The 15,213-nt window shown below is 57.2% G+C and overlaps 1 protein-coding gene across 1 annotated transcript in view; it reads left to right on the top strand.

The window, feature by feature from the left end:
- Nucleotides 1-8,973, top strand: part of HERC2 (HECT and RLD domain containing E3 ubiquitin protein ligase 2) — a 188,325-nt gene extending 179,352 nt beyond the window's left edge. Inside the window, exons 86-93 of the mRNA XM_037053813.1 lie at nucleotides 227-310; nucleotides 3,930-4,071; nucleotides 4,195-4,389; nucleotides 4,966-5,078; nucleotides 5,584-5,774; nucleotides 6,597-6,702; nucleotides 7,044-7,256; nucleotides 8,421-8,973. Of these exons, the coding sequence (XP_036909708.1) occupies nucleotides 227-310; nucleotides 3,930-4,071; nucleotides 4,195-4,389; nucleotides 4,966-5,078; nucleotides 5,584-5,774; nucleotides 6,597-6,702; nucleotides 7,044-7,256; nucleotides 8,421-8,693 (1,317 nt within the window). The 3' untranslated portion in view covers nucleotides 8,694-8,973. The remainder of the gene's footprint in view (nucleotides 1-226; nucleotides 311-3,929; nucleotides 4,072-4,194; nucleotides 4,390-4,965; nucleotides 5,079-5,583; nucleotides 5,775-6,596; nucleotides 6,703-7,043; nucleotides 7,257-8,420) is intronic.
- The last annotated feature ends 6,240 nt before the right edge of the window (nucleotides 8,974-15,213 follow it).

Here is a 15,213-nt window from a genome sequence, read left to right as displayed (position 1 = left end):
GCCCTCTGTTCTGTCTCGCCTTGGTGGGGCCCGAGCGCCCTGGGTGGGCGTGGAGGCCAGACGCTCCCTGAGCCACCTCACAACCTGGAGAAGAGTGTTTGTAGTTACCTGTTGTTGAGAAAATAGGACTTTGGGGACTAGAAGATTTTAAAACTGTGTCCTGATTTGTCTGTCTGTGGGTCATACTTTCTGCGTCACATCGTAACCTCCATCTGTCATGTTTTAGGAGGTGGCTTTCCGAAAGGTGGTTCAAGCCACGATGGTGCGAGACCGCCAGCACGGCCCCGTGGTGGAGCTGAACCGGATCCAGGTGACCGTGGAGGGGGTTCTGTGTCCACAGAGTGTCTGGTGCCGGTGTCCTGGGCGGCAGGGGTGGGCAGGCCTAGGCCATGCCCTCGTCCTAGAGACTAAGTGCTGTAGTGTGGCTGTCCTGGGCGCCGAGGCCACCCATGGGGGTGTGAAGTGTTTTCCTTACAACAGAAGCGAGAAACCCAAACCCAGAAGCACAAGGACAGATTAGCAAAGAGGGAGAAGTGGCCATGGCCACCTTCCGCCCCAGGGTGGTAATGGCCACTGACAGGCAGGGGGTGGGGCCAGGAGGTGTGTGCTTCTGGCAGCCCCGAGGGTGACTCCGATGTGCCTTGCTGTGCCCCCTGGGGTGCTGGCCACGCCTCCCCGTCCCCTGCAGCCTGCTCTGGCGTTGGCTGTGCTGACAGCTGCCCCCGTTCTCCAGGTTTCCTGGTCGGAGCCCTCTGCCCCGGCTGGCAGGCTGCGCTCCTGCTCTGGCAACTGCAGGGCCGCCTGAAGCCCCTCCTGGGTGTCGCATCACCTGGTCCCTGGGGTGCGGTGCTGAGAAGCAGGGCCGGTCAGAGGCCTCCAGTGCAGGTGGTGGCCACCCCCTTGCCTGTGCCACCAGCCTCACATGCTCCCCAGCTCTCAGGGCTTACAGGGGAGGGGGAGCAAAAACCCTGGCATCTGTTCATAAACAGCTGTGTATTTATTCTGACCTGTATAAACTTGAGTCCCTTCGAGTTCTCTCCATTTGATACAATACACCTATCAAGACCTTTTTTCCACTGCTCAGAACAGGTTTTGAACTTGTTGATTTTGATGCCTTTTAGTGCTTCACTTTTTTCACCTCTTCCATGTTGGCAAAATGTTTCCCTTTGAGGGCTTTTTTTCATCCAGGGAAACAAAAAAAAAGTTGCTTGGGTGAGATCAGGAGAATAGGGCGGGCGGGCAGAGGGGTCATGCCGTTTTTGGTCAAAAACTGCTGAACACTCAACACAGTGTGGACAGGTACTCTTGTAAATTGCCCATCATGACATGGGAAAGCACACTGAATACTCTTCCAAAAAAATGCGCTGAAGCCGAACGCAGCCTCTCCCAATACCAGCTGGTGCAGTGATACAGATGGGTTCCTACAGCACTCACCTGGTGGGGGATGCATGAACTACATGGCCTGGACTATGTGGGCCCGCCCTCCAGAAGATAATTCCTGGGGGATTTTGGAAGGGTTCCCCCTCATGGTCACCGTTCACAAGCCAGTTCACTAACATGTCTCACTGTGGTAACTGAGAACAGAAACGTGGACCAGCTTTGCCTTCCTCCTACTGCCCGTGTTGCAAGCGCCGGTCAGTCCATCACTAACCCTGAGGGGAAGCCTGGTGGCGCCTGGCATTTCGAGTCCACACAGCACCAGCCCTGCCTTCTGAATGGAAGCAGAGCCACAAAGAACAGATAGTTTGTTCCCGCGCCTTTGTGTTAACACATGATTTCCACCCTGCTGTGGGTTCCTGATTGGAAGCTTTCCCAGGCTTGGGGCATTGCAATAAAATGCAAACTCTCGTGGTTTGCTAGAGGACATGAGCAGCCGCACTGATGGAAGTGGTCTGTTCACGGACGTCAGCGTGCGTAACGCTGCGCTGGAGGCCAGGCAGCCCGCTCCATGGACAAACGGGCTATTGAGTGAGGCTTATGAAAAAGCTTTTATTTCCACACCTTGGAGGAACATTTTGGTCAGCTTTGTATTAGTAGGTTTTAGATACTGAAGTTTGAGCTGATGGCCACAGATCATGGTGTTCCTGGATCATGCGCCCGCCTCAGCCTGGGACGGGCTTCTCGGCAGGGCCCAGGCGTCAGGGCTCAGTGATGCCCAGCGCCACGCCAGGCGCCGTCTCTGTGTCAGTCGTGTGCCGGGTGCCCCTTCCCCTCTGGTCCTTGCATCCCAGCGCAGGGGCCTGGGTTGGGAGCCTGTTCAGTGTGTGGTGAAGGAGCAGGTGGGGAGAGAGCACCCAGATTTGCATTGGGCATCTTTTTGAGGCAGATGAACCACCTCCAGCTCCAGTGCCCTGTGCATGGGGGTGTGGAGTGGCTACCCACAGAGGGAAATGGAATTGTTCTTCTCACCAAAAATAGAACCTGGGCTGGGGTGGGGAATCTGAGCAAACGATTGGCTCCTTTCTGCCCTGGGTATGGCTACAGAACTTGAGGGCACCAGCCCTCTCCCCCTAGGGACACCCACGGGAAGTGGTCTGGGGACACTGCATGTAGGCTGTATTCCGGAAAGGTTTCTTCATTTGCATTTGATGTAGCCATGTAATAGGACCTGAGAATCAGTGCACATCAATAAGTTTTCACTTCACAGTCAGCGTGGAATGTATGTACGCTCCCTTCTACAGACTGACAGTGCTGTGACTAGAGCCCGTGACTGCCCTCTGGGCTCCTGCTGCACAGAGCCCCCGCCCCTTCAGCTCACCGGCTCGGTTCTCCTGGCGCCTCTGGGGTCACAGAGCCCACTCCTTCGTAGCAGCTGAGAGCATTGTCTCTGTCACTGGTCATTGGACACGGAGGCCGTGCGATGCCCAGGGCAGGGAGCGGGTCCGGGTCTCTTGCCTTGTGTGCAGGCACCCCCCCTGCTTCCTGTCCGCAGCTCAGTCCCCTGCGGGGGTCGGGTGGCCCACAGGAGTTAGGGCAGTAACACCTGTGGACAGAGCCAGCTACCTGGCGCTAGAAAAGTTCATCCCACAGGTGTCTGTTACTGTCTTTGTTGTCAGGTTACGGGTGGTGGGTGTTTAGCTGGAGCAATCGGCATGAAGCATATTTCTCATGGTTTTGTCCCTAACTTGGTCTCGTTTCTGATGGAGCATCCAGTTGGTTCTGAGTGCGGCTGCGGCACAGGCTGCCGGCTTACTGAGTCTCTGCCAAGTGAGGGCTGCAGGCCCTTGTCCAATTTGGCTGGAGGTGTTAGGCTGGGATGAGACGTTTAGGTGGGAAAAGGGACCATACTTAGAAACAGGTGACCCCACGGGCCAAGCAGGACCATACAGGAAGGAGACGAGGCAGGTCCAGGCAGAGCCACACTTCCGGCTGGGTGTCAGAGCCCTGACTCCGAGTGCCCAGACTCTGCCTGGGAGGGCCACTGATGCCATGGGGTGAGTCAGGGCGCGGTCACCGAGCACAGGGGCAGATCACACAACACTGTGGTCTGGGCTCTCTCAGTGGTGTTTGCTTAGGCACCACGCCGAGGGGTGAGCATCGTTCATACAGTGGGCCTCCTGCGTGTGAGGCCCTGGGAGGAAGCACCAGGGAAAGGAGCTCCTGCTTGGCCATTGAGGTCCTAGGAGGGCCTGGGGTGCGTGCAGTGAGGGACAGGAGCTAGCAAGGCGGGGGGCTGGTGAGGGGGGACTAGTCTGGAAGCCCTTTACATTGCCTGGGAGTTTGGTGGGCCTTCCTTTGACTTGTTGGTGGGGCACGACATGAGTACAGCCCGCTTTCTGTGGTCCCCACTGCAGCTGGTGACCAGGACAGGGAGTGCAGGTAGTGACATGGTCATGTGGCCACAGGGCTCGGCCTTGGCCACTGGCGTCCCTGGGCCTGTCCACTGTGCCTCCTCCTCGACCACTGTCCCTTCTACTTACCTCCTAAAGGTCAAGCGTTCACGGAGCAAAGGTGGCCTGGCAGGCCCTGACGGCACCAAGTCCGTTTTTGGGCAGATGTGTGCAAAGATGAGCTCATTCAGTGCCGACAGCCTGCTGCTGCCCCACCGTGTCTGGAAAGTCAAGTTTGTGGGTGAGAGCTGCATGCATAGGCAGTGTGGGTGGTCCCCATGGCGGGAGGTTTGAGGGAGGCTGGGGTGTCTGCTCCCGTGGGCTCTGCTGGGGGACCGTGTGGCTGACTCTCCCCCCTCCTCAGGTGAATCTGTGGATGACTGTGGCGGCGGCTACAGCGAGTCCATAGCCGAGATCTGTGAGGAGCTGCAGAATGGACTCACCCCCCTGCTCATCGTGACGCCCAATGGGAGGGACGAGTCAGGGGCCAACCGCGACTGCTACCTGTTCAGCCCCGCCGCCAGGGCGCCCGTGCACACCAACATGTTCCGCTTCCTGGGTGCGCCTCTGGCATACGCAATTTTGGGGGCCCCCTGTGCACCCTCCCTTGGCCTGATGTTTGCTGTGTCTTGGGAGGGGCCGTAACATGCTGCGTGTCCGCTGTTAGCTTTCCTCTGTTTGCAGTGGTGGGGACCTGCCAGGGTCCCAGAGGACCTTGGGCACACCGAGGGGCAACATCTTTCTGTGTCCTGCCTGTGTCAGGAGCTGCGGGTCGTAGCTGAGGGCTCTGGGTGGCTGCTCCATCCCTCGTGCCTCTTCCATTTGGGGCTTTGCCATCAGAGTGGTGGGGCTGGGCCTCGGAGCACCTGATGGCTGATGCTGGACAGAGTGGGGCGGGGGGGTGGGGGTCAGAAACTTGCCCTTGGTAACTAAAGCCACAAGAAATTTGAAACGGGGCAGCTACTTTAATGACAGGCCTCTTCAGTTGGGGTGGCACAGGTCTGAAGGTGCCAGAGCCCCAGGGGAGAGTTGTCCCTGTGGGGTCAAGTGGCCGGGTTGTGTCCCCCNGTGGTCCCCCCCCCCCCCCCCCCCCCCCCGGTTTCCAACCCCTCCCATCTCTGCCCTGAACGCGCAGGCGTGCTGCTGGGCATTGCCATCCGCACTGGGAGTCCCCTGAGTCTCAGCCTGGCCGAGCCCGTCTGGAAGCAGCTGGCAGGCATGAGCCTCACCATTGCAGACCTCAGCGAGGTAACATCCGGGAGGGAGGTAGAGGGAAAAGTGGGGTCTGGGGATTGCTTAAGAGGTGCAGCCTGTCCCAAGGCCCTGACCCTGTCATGGTGGTCGGGGTGCTGACCGCAGACCACTATCCTGTAGAGCAGCTGAGGGGTGTGGACACAGGCTGGTCAGCTCGGAGACCTCGCTAGACTGTCTGAGCAGCCGAGGCTCCTGAGTTCTGCTGTGGGGGGGCTAAGGCCACCGGCAGTGGGATGGAGAGGGGCAGAGCGGGGTGGGGGGTGGAGCCACCAGCTGCTGTGGCCAGTGCACTCTCAGTGGCTGGTCTAAGGATGTTCTTGAACTGCCGATTTTTTCATTGCTGCCCACTCACTTTCTGGCCTGTGGGATGCATGGGCGCCTGGTTACGCACCCCAGGCCGCCTGAGGCCACTTGGGCCTGAGTGCCGGGCTGCGAGTGGGGGCCTGGGGTGTGAGAACGGCCCATGCCCAACACACAGACTCCTGTTGGCCCCTAAAAGGTGGACAAAGACTTCATCCCGGGGCTCATGTACATCCGTGACAATGAAGCCACGTCCGAGGAGTTCGAGGCCATGAGCCTGCCCTTCACCGTGCCGAGCGCCAGCGGCCAAGACATCCAGCTAAGCTCCAAGTACACTCACATCACCCTGGACAACCGCGCGGAGTATGTCCGGCTGGCCATCAACTACAGGTGTGCGGCCCCGCCCGCCTGCAAAAACAGTGGGCGGGGTCTACATGCGTGGCTGCGTCTTCAGAAGGTCTTGTGCGTGAGGTGCTGACGCACTCGGCTCCGAGTGCTGCTGGTCTCCTGCCCTGGCCCTCAGAGCCAGCTCAGATCAGGGTCAGGGTTCTGGCCGCGCTCGCCCGAGGCTGCTGGCTCTTCTGCATTTTGCGGGTGCAGTGTGTGTATGCCCCCTGTCCTGGGTCGCCTCTTCCGAAGCAGGACCGAGTCAAGGCATCTCTGCCCGCGTGTGGCTGTCACCCCAGTGTTCCGGTGTGGCTGCTGCGTAGTTAGGTTGCAACAGCACCCGGCCTGCCCGGCTCACCACTGCCCCCAACCCTGCTCCCTGGGTCCACACCGCACGGGTCTTGGGCCCTGTCCCCCAGGGACACCAGGCTGATGCGAATGGGCTGGCTTTGCTTGCTGGGCCGTGGTGGACAGTGGTCCTGGCAGGTGCTCGGTTCTGTCCCCTGCGTCCCATTCTGCCTGGTGCCCTAACTCGCCAATCCTGAGGGCCCTGAAGGAAGCATGTTTCCAGAGGGCCTTCCCCTGCGGGCCGCGGGGAAGCTGTCCGAGGGGAAGGGAGGAGGGAGGTGGAGGACTGCGACAGTGCAGCTGGACTGCAGTCTCCGAGGCATCCTCTGTGTGCCATCCTGGGTGACCTCAGGACAGAGACCACCAAGGCCTCGTCTGGAAAGCACACACCCGGGTCCTATGTGAGGTGACGCTGGGTGTGAGGGGGACAAGACCTGTGTCACCAAAGATAGAAAAGCAGAGCGTGTTTTCTTTCAGACTCCATGAGTTCGATGAGCAGGTGGCTGCTGTCCGGGAGGGGATGGCCCGAGTCGTGCCTGTCCCCCTCCTTTCTCTGTTCACTGGGTATGAGTTGGAGACAATGGTACGTCAGCCTCTGTGAACTGCCAACCTGGGAACTGCCTTTTCTGTAGTGACAGCCACCTCCCACCCCCTCCCCCGCCACCGCCGAATCCGAGCCCCTCGATTATCTGTTACGTCATGCACTCGGAAGTCCGAGATGTGCCCAGGAAGCAAGTGTGCCCTGCCGCCCCTTCCAAAGGCGGGCCACGGGGTCACAAGCAGAATATATGTCCACTTGGATGCCCCCGACCTGTCCCTACCCCGTCCCTCCCCTAACAGGCCTGGGTAGAAAGAAAGCGCGGTATTTCCTGCCGAAGTGGAGGATGGGAAGTGTCGTCGCCCTGACCGTGTGTCCCTCCGTAGGTGTGCGGCAGCCCGGATATCCCCCTGCACCTCCTCAAGTCGGTGGCCACGTACAAAGGGGTGGAGCCGTCCGCGTCTCTGACCCAGTGGTTCTGGGAGGTAATGGAGTCCTTCTCCAACACCGAGCGCTCCCTCTTCCTCCGCTTCGTGTGGGGCCGCACCCGGCTGCCGAGAACCATCGCCGACTTCCGGGGCCGAGACTTCGTCATCCAGGTGCGGCTCCTGCGGGGCTGGTGGGCAGCGAGGAGCGGCCGCGCTCCCCTCTGCGGCAGGTCGGGAACCAATCTCTGGCGCTGCGTGCCTGTGCCTTTTTCGGAGTGGGGAAGGCAAAACACCCCTTCCTTTGATTTAGGAGCTCAGAATTTTGTGGCTGCAGATGTTGGGTGGCACTACCTACTTTATAAAACGTGTGTGGACGCCACCAGAACCTACGGCTGTCCTGTCAGCGTCTCCTGGGTGTGTGCGCATGCGCCGTGTGAGGCTTTTGCCTGGTTCTCTGGGTGCATCGGGTGAATGCACCTGACGTGACCTCCTACCAGAACCAGGACACTCAGCAGAACAGTTCTGCTCTGCGTCCTAACTCCATGGTCCAATGGTCAGAAACAAGCTCTGTTTACCGGCCCATCACCAGGGTGGCATGACCACCCCTCCCCCACCCCAGACTTTCCTGGTAGCAGTATCCTAGGGGTCGGAGGGCTCCTCAGAGGGGCAGGGCAGGATGGAGGGTCCACCCGGCCGGTGTGTTTGCAAGGATTCAGGGATGGATCCTTCTGACCGTCATCTCTGAGGGAGATGTCCGAGAGAGCTGGGTATTCTCTCAAAACGTAGGCAGTTCTGGGTTTTGTCCACAGTTCTGCTGGCTTCCCAGCACCTTCCTCTGTAGGGGCAAGGAGAGCCACTCTGCTGTGAGTGACAGGCCACGCCCATCATCCCAACCCTCCAGCCCTCTTTGAGCGCTGATCAGAGCAAAAGTAATTGTCATAGCAACCAATTGCTATTTTTTACTACAAGTCTAGGAGCTGGTGTGTTGTTCCTTTTTATCTCTAAAATTAGCTAGATTATATTGTTAATGATACTTGTTCTGCTTAGAAATGTGCAGAGTTTTGTGGAGTCTTTTTTTTAAAGATTTTATTTTTTTAGAGAAGGGAAGGGAAAGAGGGAGAGCAACATTAATGCGTGGTTGCCTCTCTTGTGCCCCCTACCCGGGACCTGGCACATACCAGGTTGCGCCCCCAACCCAGGCACATACCCTGACTGGGAATCCAACCCGTGACCATTTGGTTTGCAGGCTTGTGCTCAATCCACTGAGCCACACCAGCCAGGGCTGGATCCTGCTCTTGACTGCATCTCTGGCTACCTCCTGTTTCTCACCAACAGGTGCTGGACAAATACAACCCTCCTGACCACTTCCTTCCTGAGTCTTACACCTGCTTCTTCCTGCTGAAGCTGCCCCGCTACTCCTGTAAGCAGGTGCTGGAGGAGAAACTGAAGTATGCCATCCACTTCTGCAAATCCATAGACACGGACGATTACGCCCGCATCGCCCTCACAGGGGAGCCGGCTGCCGAGGACAGCAGCGACGACTCGGAGAATGAGGACGCGGAGTCGTTCGCCTCAGACTCAACACAGGACTACCTGACAGGACACTGAGTGGAGGGGAAGGCCACAGGGGCACATGTAGGGATAGCATCCCCTCCCAGACAGATGGGCAGGGGGCCTGCCACTCGGGGCCAAGTGCCGCTGGACATCTGCCTGGCTCTCAGCCCTGGGTGGACACTAGCATTGCGGAGACGCAAAGGGTGTCCTCACCCTCAATGCTGCATCATGTGTCGGACTCTCGTGTTTACTAAAGAGTGTAAATGTTTATATAAATACTGACCTGCAGTCTCCCAGAAACAAATAAAAAACCTTTTTACTCGTAGGTGCAATAGAGTGCGTGCTCTTCCTTCCCATGTGGTGCCTGGCCCCGACTGCACATCGGAAATACTGTGTGACCGTTCAGCCAAATTATAAGTAATTCAGTTCACTCAGAATTCACAAATCATTTCTGAACATGAAGTGACCAGTATCACTTGAACGTACCCAGAGGTGGTTTCAGCCACAGCCCAGAGGCCAGCGGGGTCTCCGTGTCCACAGTGTGTGACCCGGTTGGACCCCTGAGTGCCGTCACGCTCCTGTCATACAAAGTGCATGATGCTGGTGTTGTGTGTCTGTCTCAGTCTTCATTCCCTGTAAATAAAACACGTCACAAAACTGTGTGCCCAGTGTCTTGCCTGGTCAGAGTTCCATGAGTGGCCTGCCGCCGCCACACGAGTTCTTCTGTGATCGGGTGTCAGTTAAAGCCACTCCAGTCCAGCTAGGTTGTTTTGGTCTCAAAACCCAAACTCACTCGGTGACAAAGGAGTGGTCCTTAGCGGAGTGAAGAGGGTCAGGGGGCAGCTGGTGTCGGGAACTGGGGGCACTCAAGGCCCACACTATCTTCCTCCCTGTGTGCCTGAGCAGTAGTGTGGGCGTCCCTCTGGCCTGGGTTCCCCTTCAGCTGAGGGCAGGAGGCTGCAGATAGGCCTAGAGCGCTAGACCTGAAGCCAGTGGTGCCACATGGGGTCACAGTGAGCGTTACCTGGTGAGAGACTGTTTGTTTATTCAGGGACCCAATGGTTTACCTCAGAAGATGCAAAGAGAGGAGGAAGTTTTTTTCTGGGGACTTATGTGCAACCAAAGGGTTTTAAAATTTTCTTAAGCTGTTGGCTTTTTTTTCTTCAAGATTTTATTGATTTTTAGAGAGAGGGGCAGGGAGGGAGAAAGGGGAAGAGAAATACCAATGTGGGAGAAAAGCATTGATCAGTTGCCTCTTGCACACACCCTGACTAGGGACTGAACCCGCAACCCAGGCACATGCCCTGACTGGGAATCAGCCGGTGACCTTATGGTTTGCAGAACAATGTCTGACCTGCTGAGCCACACCGGCCAGGACTGTGAGGCGTTTTAATCACTGACCATTGTATTGCCAGTCTACCTTTGCTACACTACGAACTGCCCCCAGAGTCAGTGGCATGTGAGAGGTAGCATTTATCTCCAGGGACCTGGCTCAGCTGGTCAGCTGGTCCTGGCTGAGTGGGGCTGTAGCCCCCAAGCTCTCTGATGACCCTGGACCTGAGAGACCAGGTGCAGACAGGTGGGCCTGTGCTGAAACTGCACCGTCTTCCCCTCACAGTCCTGGGCCAACCCCAGGGCTGCTGCGTGTCTTCTGCCTCTAGGATGGCAGTTCTCAGAGTCCTGTCCAAGGCCTGGGGTTCCCAAGTCCCTTTTGTAGTGGCCATGAGGTCCTTCCTTTTTTCCAACTACATAAATCTGTGTAAAGCCCTTTTCTGCCCATCTTTAAGCCAAAACAATGCGTTGCAATATATGGACTGCAGAAGCAGAAATGGGCCTCCAGCCGTCTTCGCATGAGGCAGGAAATGTCGCGCTCATTGATTTTCTTGTCTTAGAAAGTAACTTTTCAAATAAGTATTTTTCTGGTTTGACTCCAGTATTGTACTATGGAGGTAACCCAGATAAAAAATCGAGGGTCCCAAAGAGTGGAAAAGGTCTTGAGACCAAAAGCGCTGCTGCAGCATGAGGACCTGGAAGTCCCTGAGGGGCTGCTGTCGTCCCTGGGTACCAAACAGGCGGGCAGCCCCTTGCTCACCACAGCCGCTCTGTCTCCACTGATGGAAGCCACTTCCTGTCACACGGTCCTGGGCTCTTTTTTTTTTTTTTTTTTTCCTTTTTAATCCTCAGCCAGGATAGGTTGATTGATTTCAGAGACACAGAAAGAGAAACATCCATGTGTGAGAGAAACATCAGTCGGTTGCTTCCTATATGAGCCCTGACCAGGGATCGAACCCTCAACCTTTTAGTGTACAGGGCAACGCTCTAGCCAACTGAGCCACCTGGGCAGGGTCCTTCATCTCCGTTTTTAAACTCCAGGAAAACTGGAGGATTATCTATTTCTTCCCACTACCACTCACAAACCAAAAAACCAACAATGGACATTGGTATTCATAACACTTCCTTCAGTTCAACACGAATTTCAGGACAATTACTTGTCATCTTTCATTGAATTTTCACTCTTTTCTGATGAATGAAGCCTAATTACGTCCACTTTGGCAGATTGAAATTTGTGCGGCAGAACCTACTGGAGGTAAACTGAGGAACAAAATACCAGTTACACCAATAAGGGCCGCCTGATTTTATCGGCAGGTCCCACGGAATTTTGAGCTGTGGGTGACTCCCTTCTGAGCCAATGAGGAGGTGTGATGCACTGTATTTGTTTTCTGGGTCTGTTGTTGCTGACCCCAGGGCTCAGGTATGGGAGGCCCACGTCTGGAAGCAGCATTGTGTCACCTGCAGACAGCGGCACCCGGTCCAGCGTCTTGGTGAGTGCTGGCAGTGAGGGTTGACAAGGACTCAACAGCGAACAACCCCGGGGGCCGTCATTTCTATCAGCGTGGCACACTGCCCAGGGTGCTGTGAGGAATGGGTTAACGAGGAGTGCCAGAGGGCTCGCTAAGTGCGTGCATGTGGGAGCCTTCTTGCAAAACCAGGCAATGGACTCTGAGTTGGGGGCAGCTGAAGAGAAGGGAGGTGTCTGAGGTTGACATTCTTTTTGAAATGCCAGAGTTCATCAGGAAATCAGCTTTGAGTTGCTCTGAATTAAGCCAGCAGCTGCTGTCACCTGCCCTGGTCTCAGGCAGCCCATGCACCGCACACAGGTTGGGTGCTCAGGGAGGTCAGTGGACAGGAGCAGCAGAGTGTGGGAACCCTCAGGTCTCCTCAGCCTGGGAACAGGGGCTTCCATCCTTCCCAGCTCATCCTCTGCTCATCCCACTGTGGTCGTGACAAGCCTGATGAGTCAGTCATCTGTAGGGGATTCTGGGGACATCGGGGCAGGAATCCTGGGTGCCAGGGGTGAAGGGGCTTGCAGCAGGGTGGGAGCTCAGGACCCCCAGAGAGGACACGGAGGGGTCACCCCATCTGCCTTTATTGGCCCGAGGTCCTTCCGATGGCAAATGTTTGTTCCTGGCCAGTGAGGAAGGGGGTCCACAACTGTGGGACCTTCCGATGGCAAATGTTTGTTCCTGGCCAGTGAGGAAGGGGGTCCACAACTGTGGGACTCACTGTGGTCCCTTTGAGACCATTGCACCTGCGGCCACCTGGCCTGGCCCAGCAGGCAGTGTGGACAATGGTCAGAGGGCAAAGGTGGACACCCTGGCTGCAGGCTGCACACAACTGGTCCCCAGCTGTTGTCCCTCATCCCTGCTGCAGCTCTGACGTGTCCACGGTTGAGAACCAGGGTCTGTGTTCATCCCCTCGAGCCTGGCTTCTGTACCGGCTCAGCCAGGGGTGCAGTGGAAGCAACACCTGCCAGTCCCATGTACAGGGCTTTGGCCGGGCAGAGGTCACATGGGGGGACTGTCCCCAGGGTGAATGCAGGCACCTCCAGATACTTCCAGCCTCCGACACAAGTCACCTCCCACATTAGCTCCCTTGACTGTCCTTCGGTGCAGATGCGCTGCTTCCCCTGTGCCTTCTGAATCCCAGACCCCCAGCATCTGGGAGCATGGGAACACGGTCACTGTTTTTGTCACAGCAGGGGATAAAGGGCACCAAAGTGAGTCCACATTTGAGTTTTCCTCTCTTGGGTCACTCTATGACCTGGGCGAAGAGGCAGAAGGAAGCTTCCCAGCTGTCTGCCCAGGTCCCCTTTGTCCTGCAAGTCCCCGACTTGTGTCCCAGCTCAGCAGGGCTGCTGAACTGTCTGCAGGCTGCTGTGGGGAGTAAGCAGGACACAGGCTATGCAATTCAAGAGGACAAAGGCTGGGGACCTCGGGCCCCTGGGATGGGGTGGCACTCCTAAAGGGGAGACGCAGACAGGTTTCCATGGGAACTGGGGGGTTAGAGGGCTGGAATGGGGTTGTGCTAGGTGGGTCACACCTCTGTGTGAATGGTGAGAGGCTGGGGTACCTTGGCTGGATTGCCCACAAACACATAAAATACACACACGAATGCACACAAAAACCATCACTTACAATGTGAGTGAAGGGATTTTATTGCAGATAGGCCAGAATGGATGCACTGATGTCCTGGGTACTTCGAAATAGCCACCTTTATGTCCCACCTTGACGATGCTGCCCTCAGCTCACGACATCTGGGCACCTCTATTTTGGAATTTCCTGAGTCATCAGAGGGATCCTTGGTGAAATGCCTCCCACCCTACCCTGCCATGTAGGGATCTGCGGGGTTCCTGCCAGGCCCCAGTTGCCTGTGACTGAGGAAGCCCTCCCTGCACAGCAGCGGGGCCTGAGACAGTGTCCTCGTTTCTGCCAGGCCTCAGCTCAACACCCAGAGGTGGGTGGGCCACAACCAAGGGGCCAGAGGCGGGGAGTTTGAGGCTCAGAGCAGCAGCCTCCTGCTCTGGGGGGGCTTTGTGAGTGGGGTCCAGGCATGCCAGTTTCCGGCATGGTGGGCTCCCTCTGCACACCCACCCCTGCAGCAGGGGTGGAGTTGATCCACCGCAAACATTTCCCGGCTGCACGAGGGTCATCTGGAGCATGCGAGGAGGGAGGAAGCAAAGACAGATGCAGCCTCACTGGACAGGTGTGGGGTCAGCCTGTGGACGTGAGTGAGGCAGGCATTGGGGGCCACGCGTTGGGCCATGGTCGGCCTGCTGGGGCTTCACGACCCTCCTGTGGATCTATGGGTCTGCACACCCAGCCTCAGGGAGGCAAGGATGCCTTTCCAAACGGCAGATGGCAGCCCAGAACCTTCCACCTGCTCAGGTTGCCTAAACATTCACCTTCTGGCGGGTGACAGAGGCCCTTGAAGCCCAGGGATGAGCGAGGCTGTGCCCGCATTTCAGCTAGTCATAGGCTCCATGGTGTCCTTGCCCCATGCGGTCGCCGGCATGGCCCACGTCAGCCTCCAGCCCTGTGTACACTGAACCCGTACTGTGATCTGAACTGGGGGCGGGGGCGTGTACACAAGCACAGCACCCGACCTGTCTCCGCGCTCGGCCACGCTGTGTTCCCTGCTGCCCTGTCCTGGGCAAGGTGCTTGTTATAAAGTCTGTGCCTCCCAAGTACCTAGTGCGCTCAGGGTCCAGGAATAAGCGGCTCTCCCGGGCAGTTTACAGAGGCGCCTTTCTGGGCACGGGGCACTGCGTCATGGACCAGCCCAGCCCCTCTGACTTCCTGCCCGTCCCCGCACAGTGCCTGGGGGGCCAGGGCCCCCTGGAGCTGTCCCCCGCTGCCGGCCCAGAGTCTGTGTCTCTTATGTGTTTCTGTGTGTTTCGGGAATCTGTGCATGCTTGTTGGATGTGTGTAGCTACGTGTCCAAGTGCCTGTTCATATTTCTCTGTGTATCTGTATTTCTGAGTGTAGCTCATGTGTCTGTGTGTAGTGTCCGCTTGTGGTGTGAGTGTCTCTCTGTATGTTCGTGATGAAGCTTGCGTGTCTGTGCGTGTGTTTGTGTTATATATGTGCCTGCGTTTCCTTGTGTGTTCGTGTATCTGTGTGTAGTTTGTTTCTGTGTGTGTGTGTGGCGTCTGTGACTTGAGGGGCGTCTGCGTCTCTATGTGTGTACTTGTCTGTTTGTAGTTTGTGTCCATGAATGTCTGTATATGAGTGCATCCATTTGTAGTTTGTGTGTCTGTTTGTTTGTGTGTGTCTGTGTGTCTCTGTGTGTTTCACTGTGTGTGTGTTGTGAGAGGGAGCCAGAGTGAGAGCCTGCCCAAGTGTAACCTTGGCAACGGTCCACATCTGGAGGGGGACAGGCGATGAAAAAATAAGAGGACCGCTGGCTAGGCTCACCAGCACTAGCGACTCCTAAAAGGCGCTACAGGAGAAAGGAGGAAGTGCCCTTGTGGGGGCCCCCATTCTAGTTCCAGGGGACAGCCCTGTTCTAGAACTCGGCTGCCTTCTATAAGCAGAGCCCGAGATGCATACGGCGCATGCACAATGTCATTGCTTTTCGCTGAGGCGTCTGGAGCACCTCTCCATTTCCCGATGGTTCTCCCTCAGCCCGGCGGTGAGGGGGCTCCGCCTCCCAGTCCTAAGGCCGCTCGGGGGGCGGGGCCGCGGTGCGGCCGGGTGGGCATGGCCAGGCCGGGAGGGCAGCGCCCCTCGCAGTG

Source organism: Sturnira hondurensis, unplaced genomic scaffold, assembly GCF_014824575.4.
Source record: "Sturnira hondurensis isolate 20B ecotype Veracruz unplaced genomic scaffold, ASM1482457v3 Scaffold0007865, whole genome shotgun sequence".
In the NCBI taxonomy this organism is placed as follows: Eukaryota; Metazoa; Chordata; class Mammalia; order Chiroptera; family Phyllostomidae; genus Sturnira; species Sturnira hondurensis.
The sequence above is the reverse complement of the archived record's forward strand: the minus strand, read 5'-3'. Positions and strand labels throughout refer to the sequence as shown.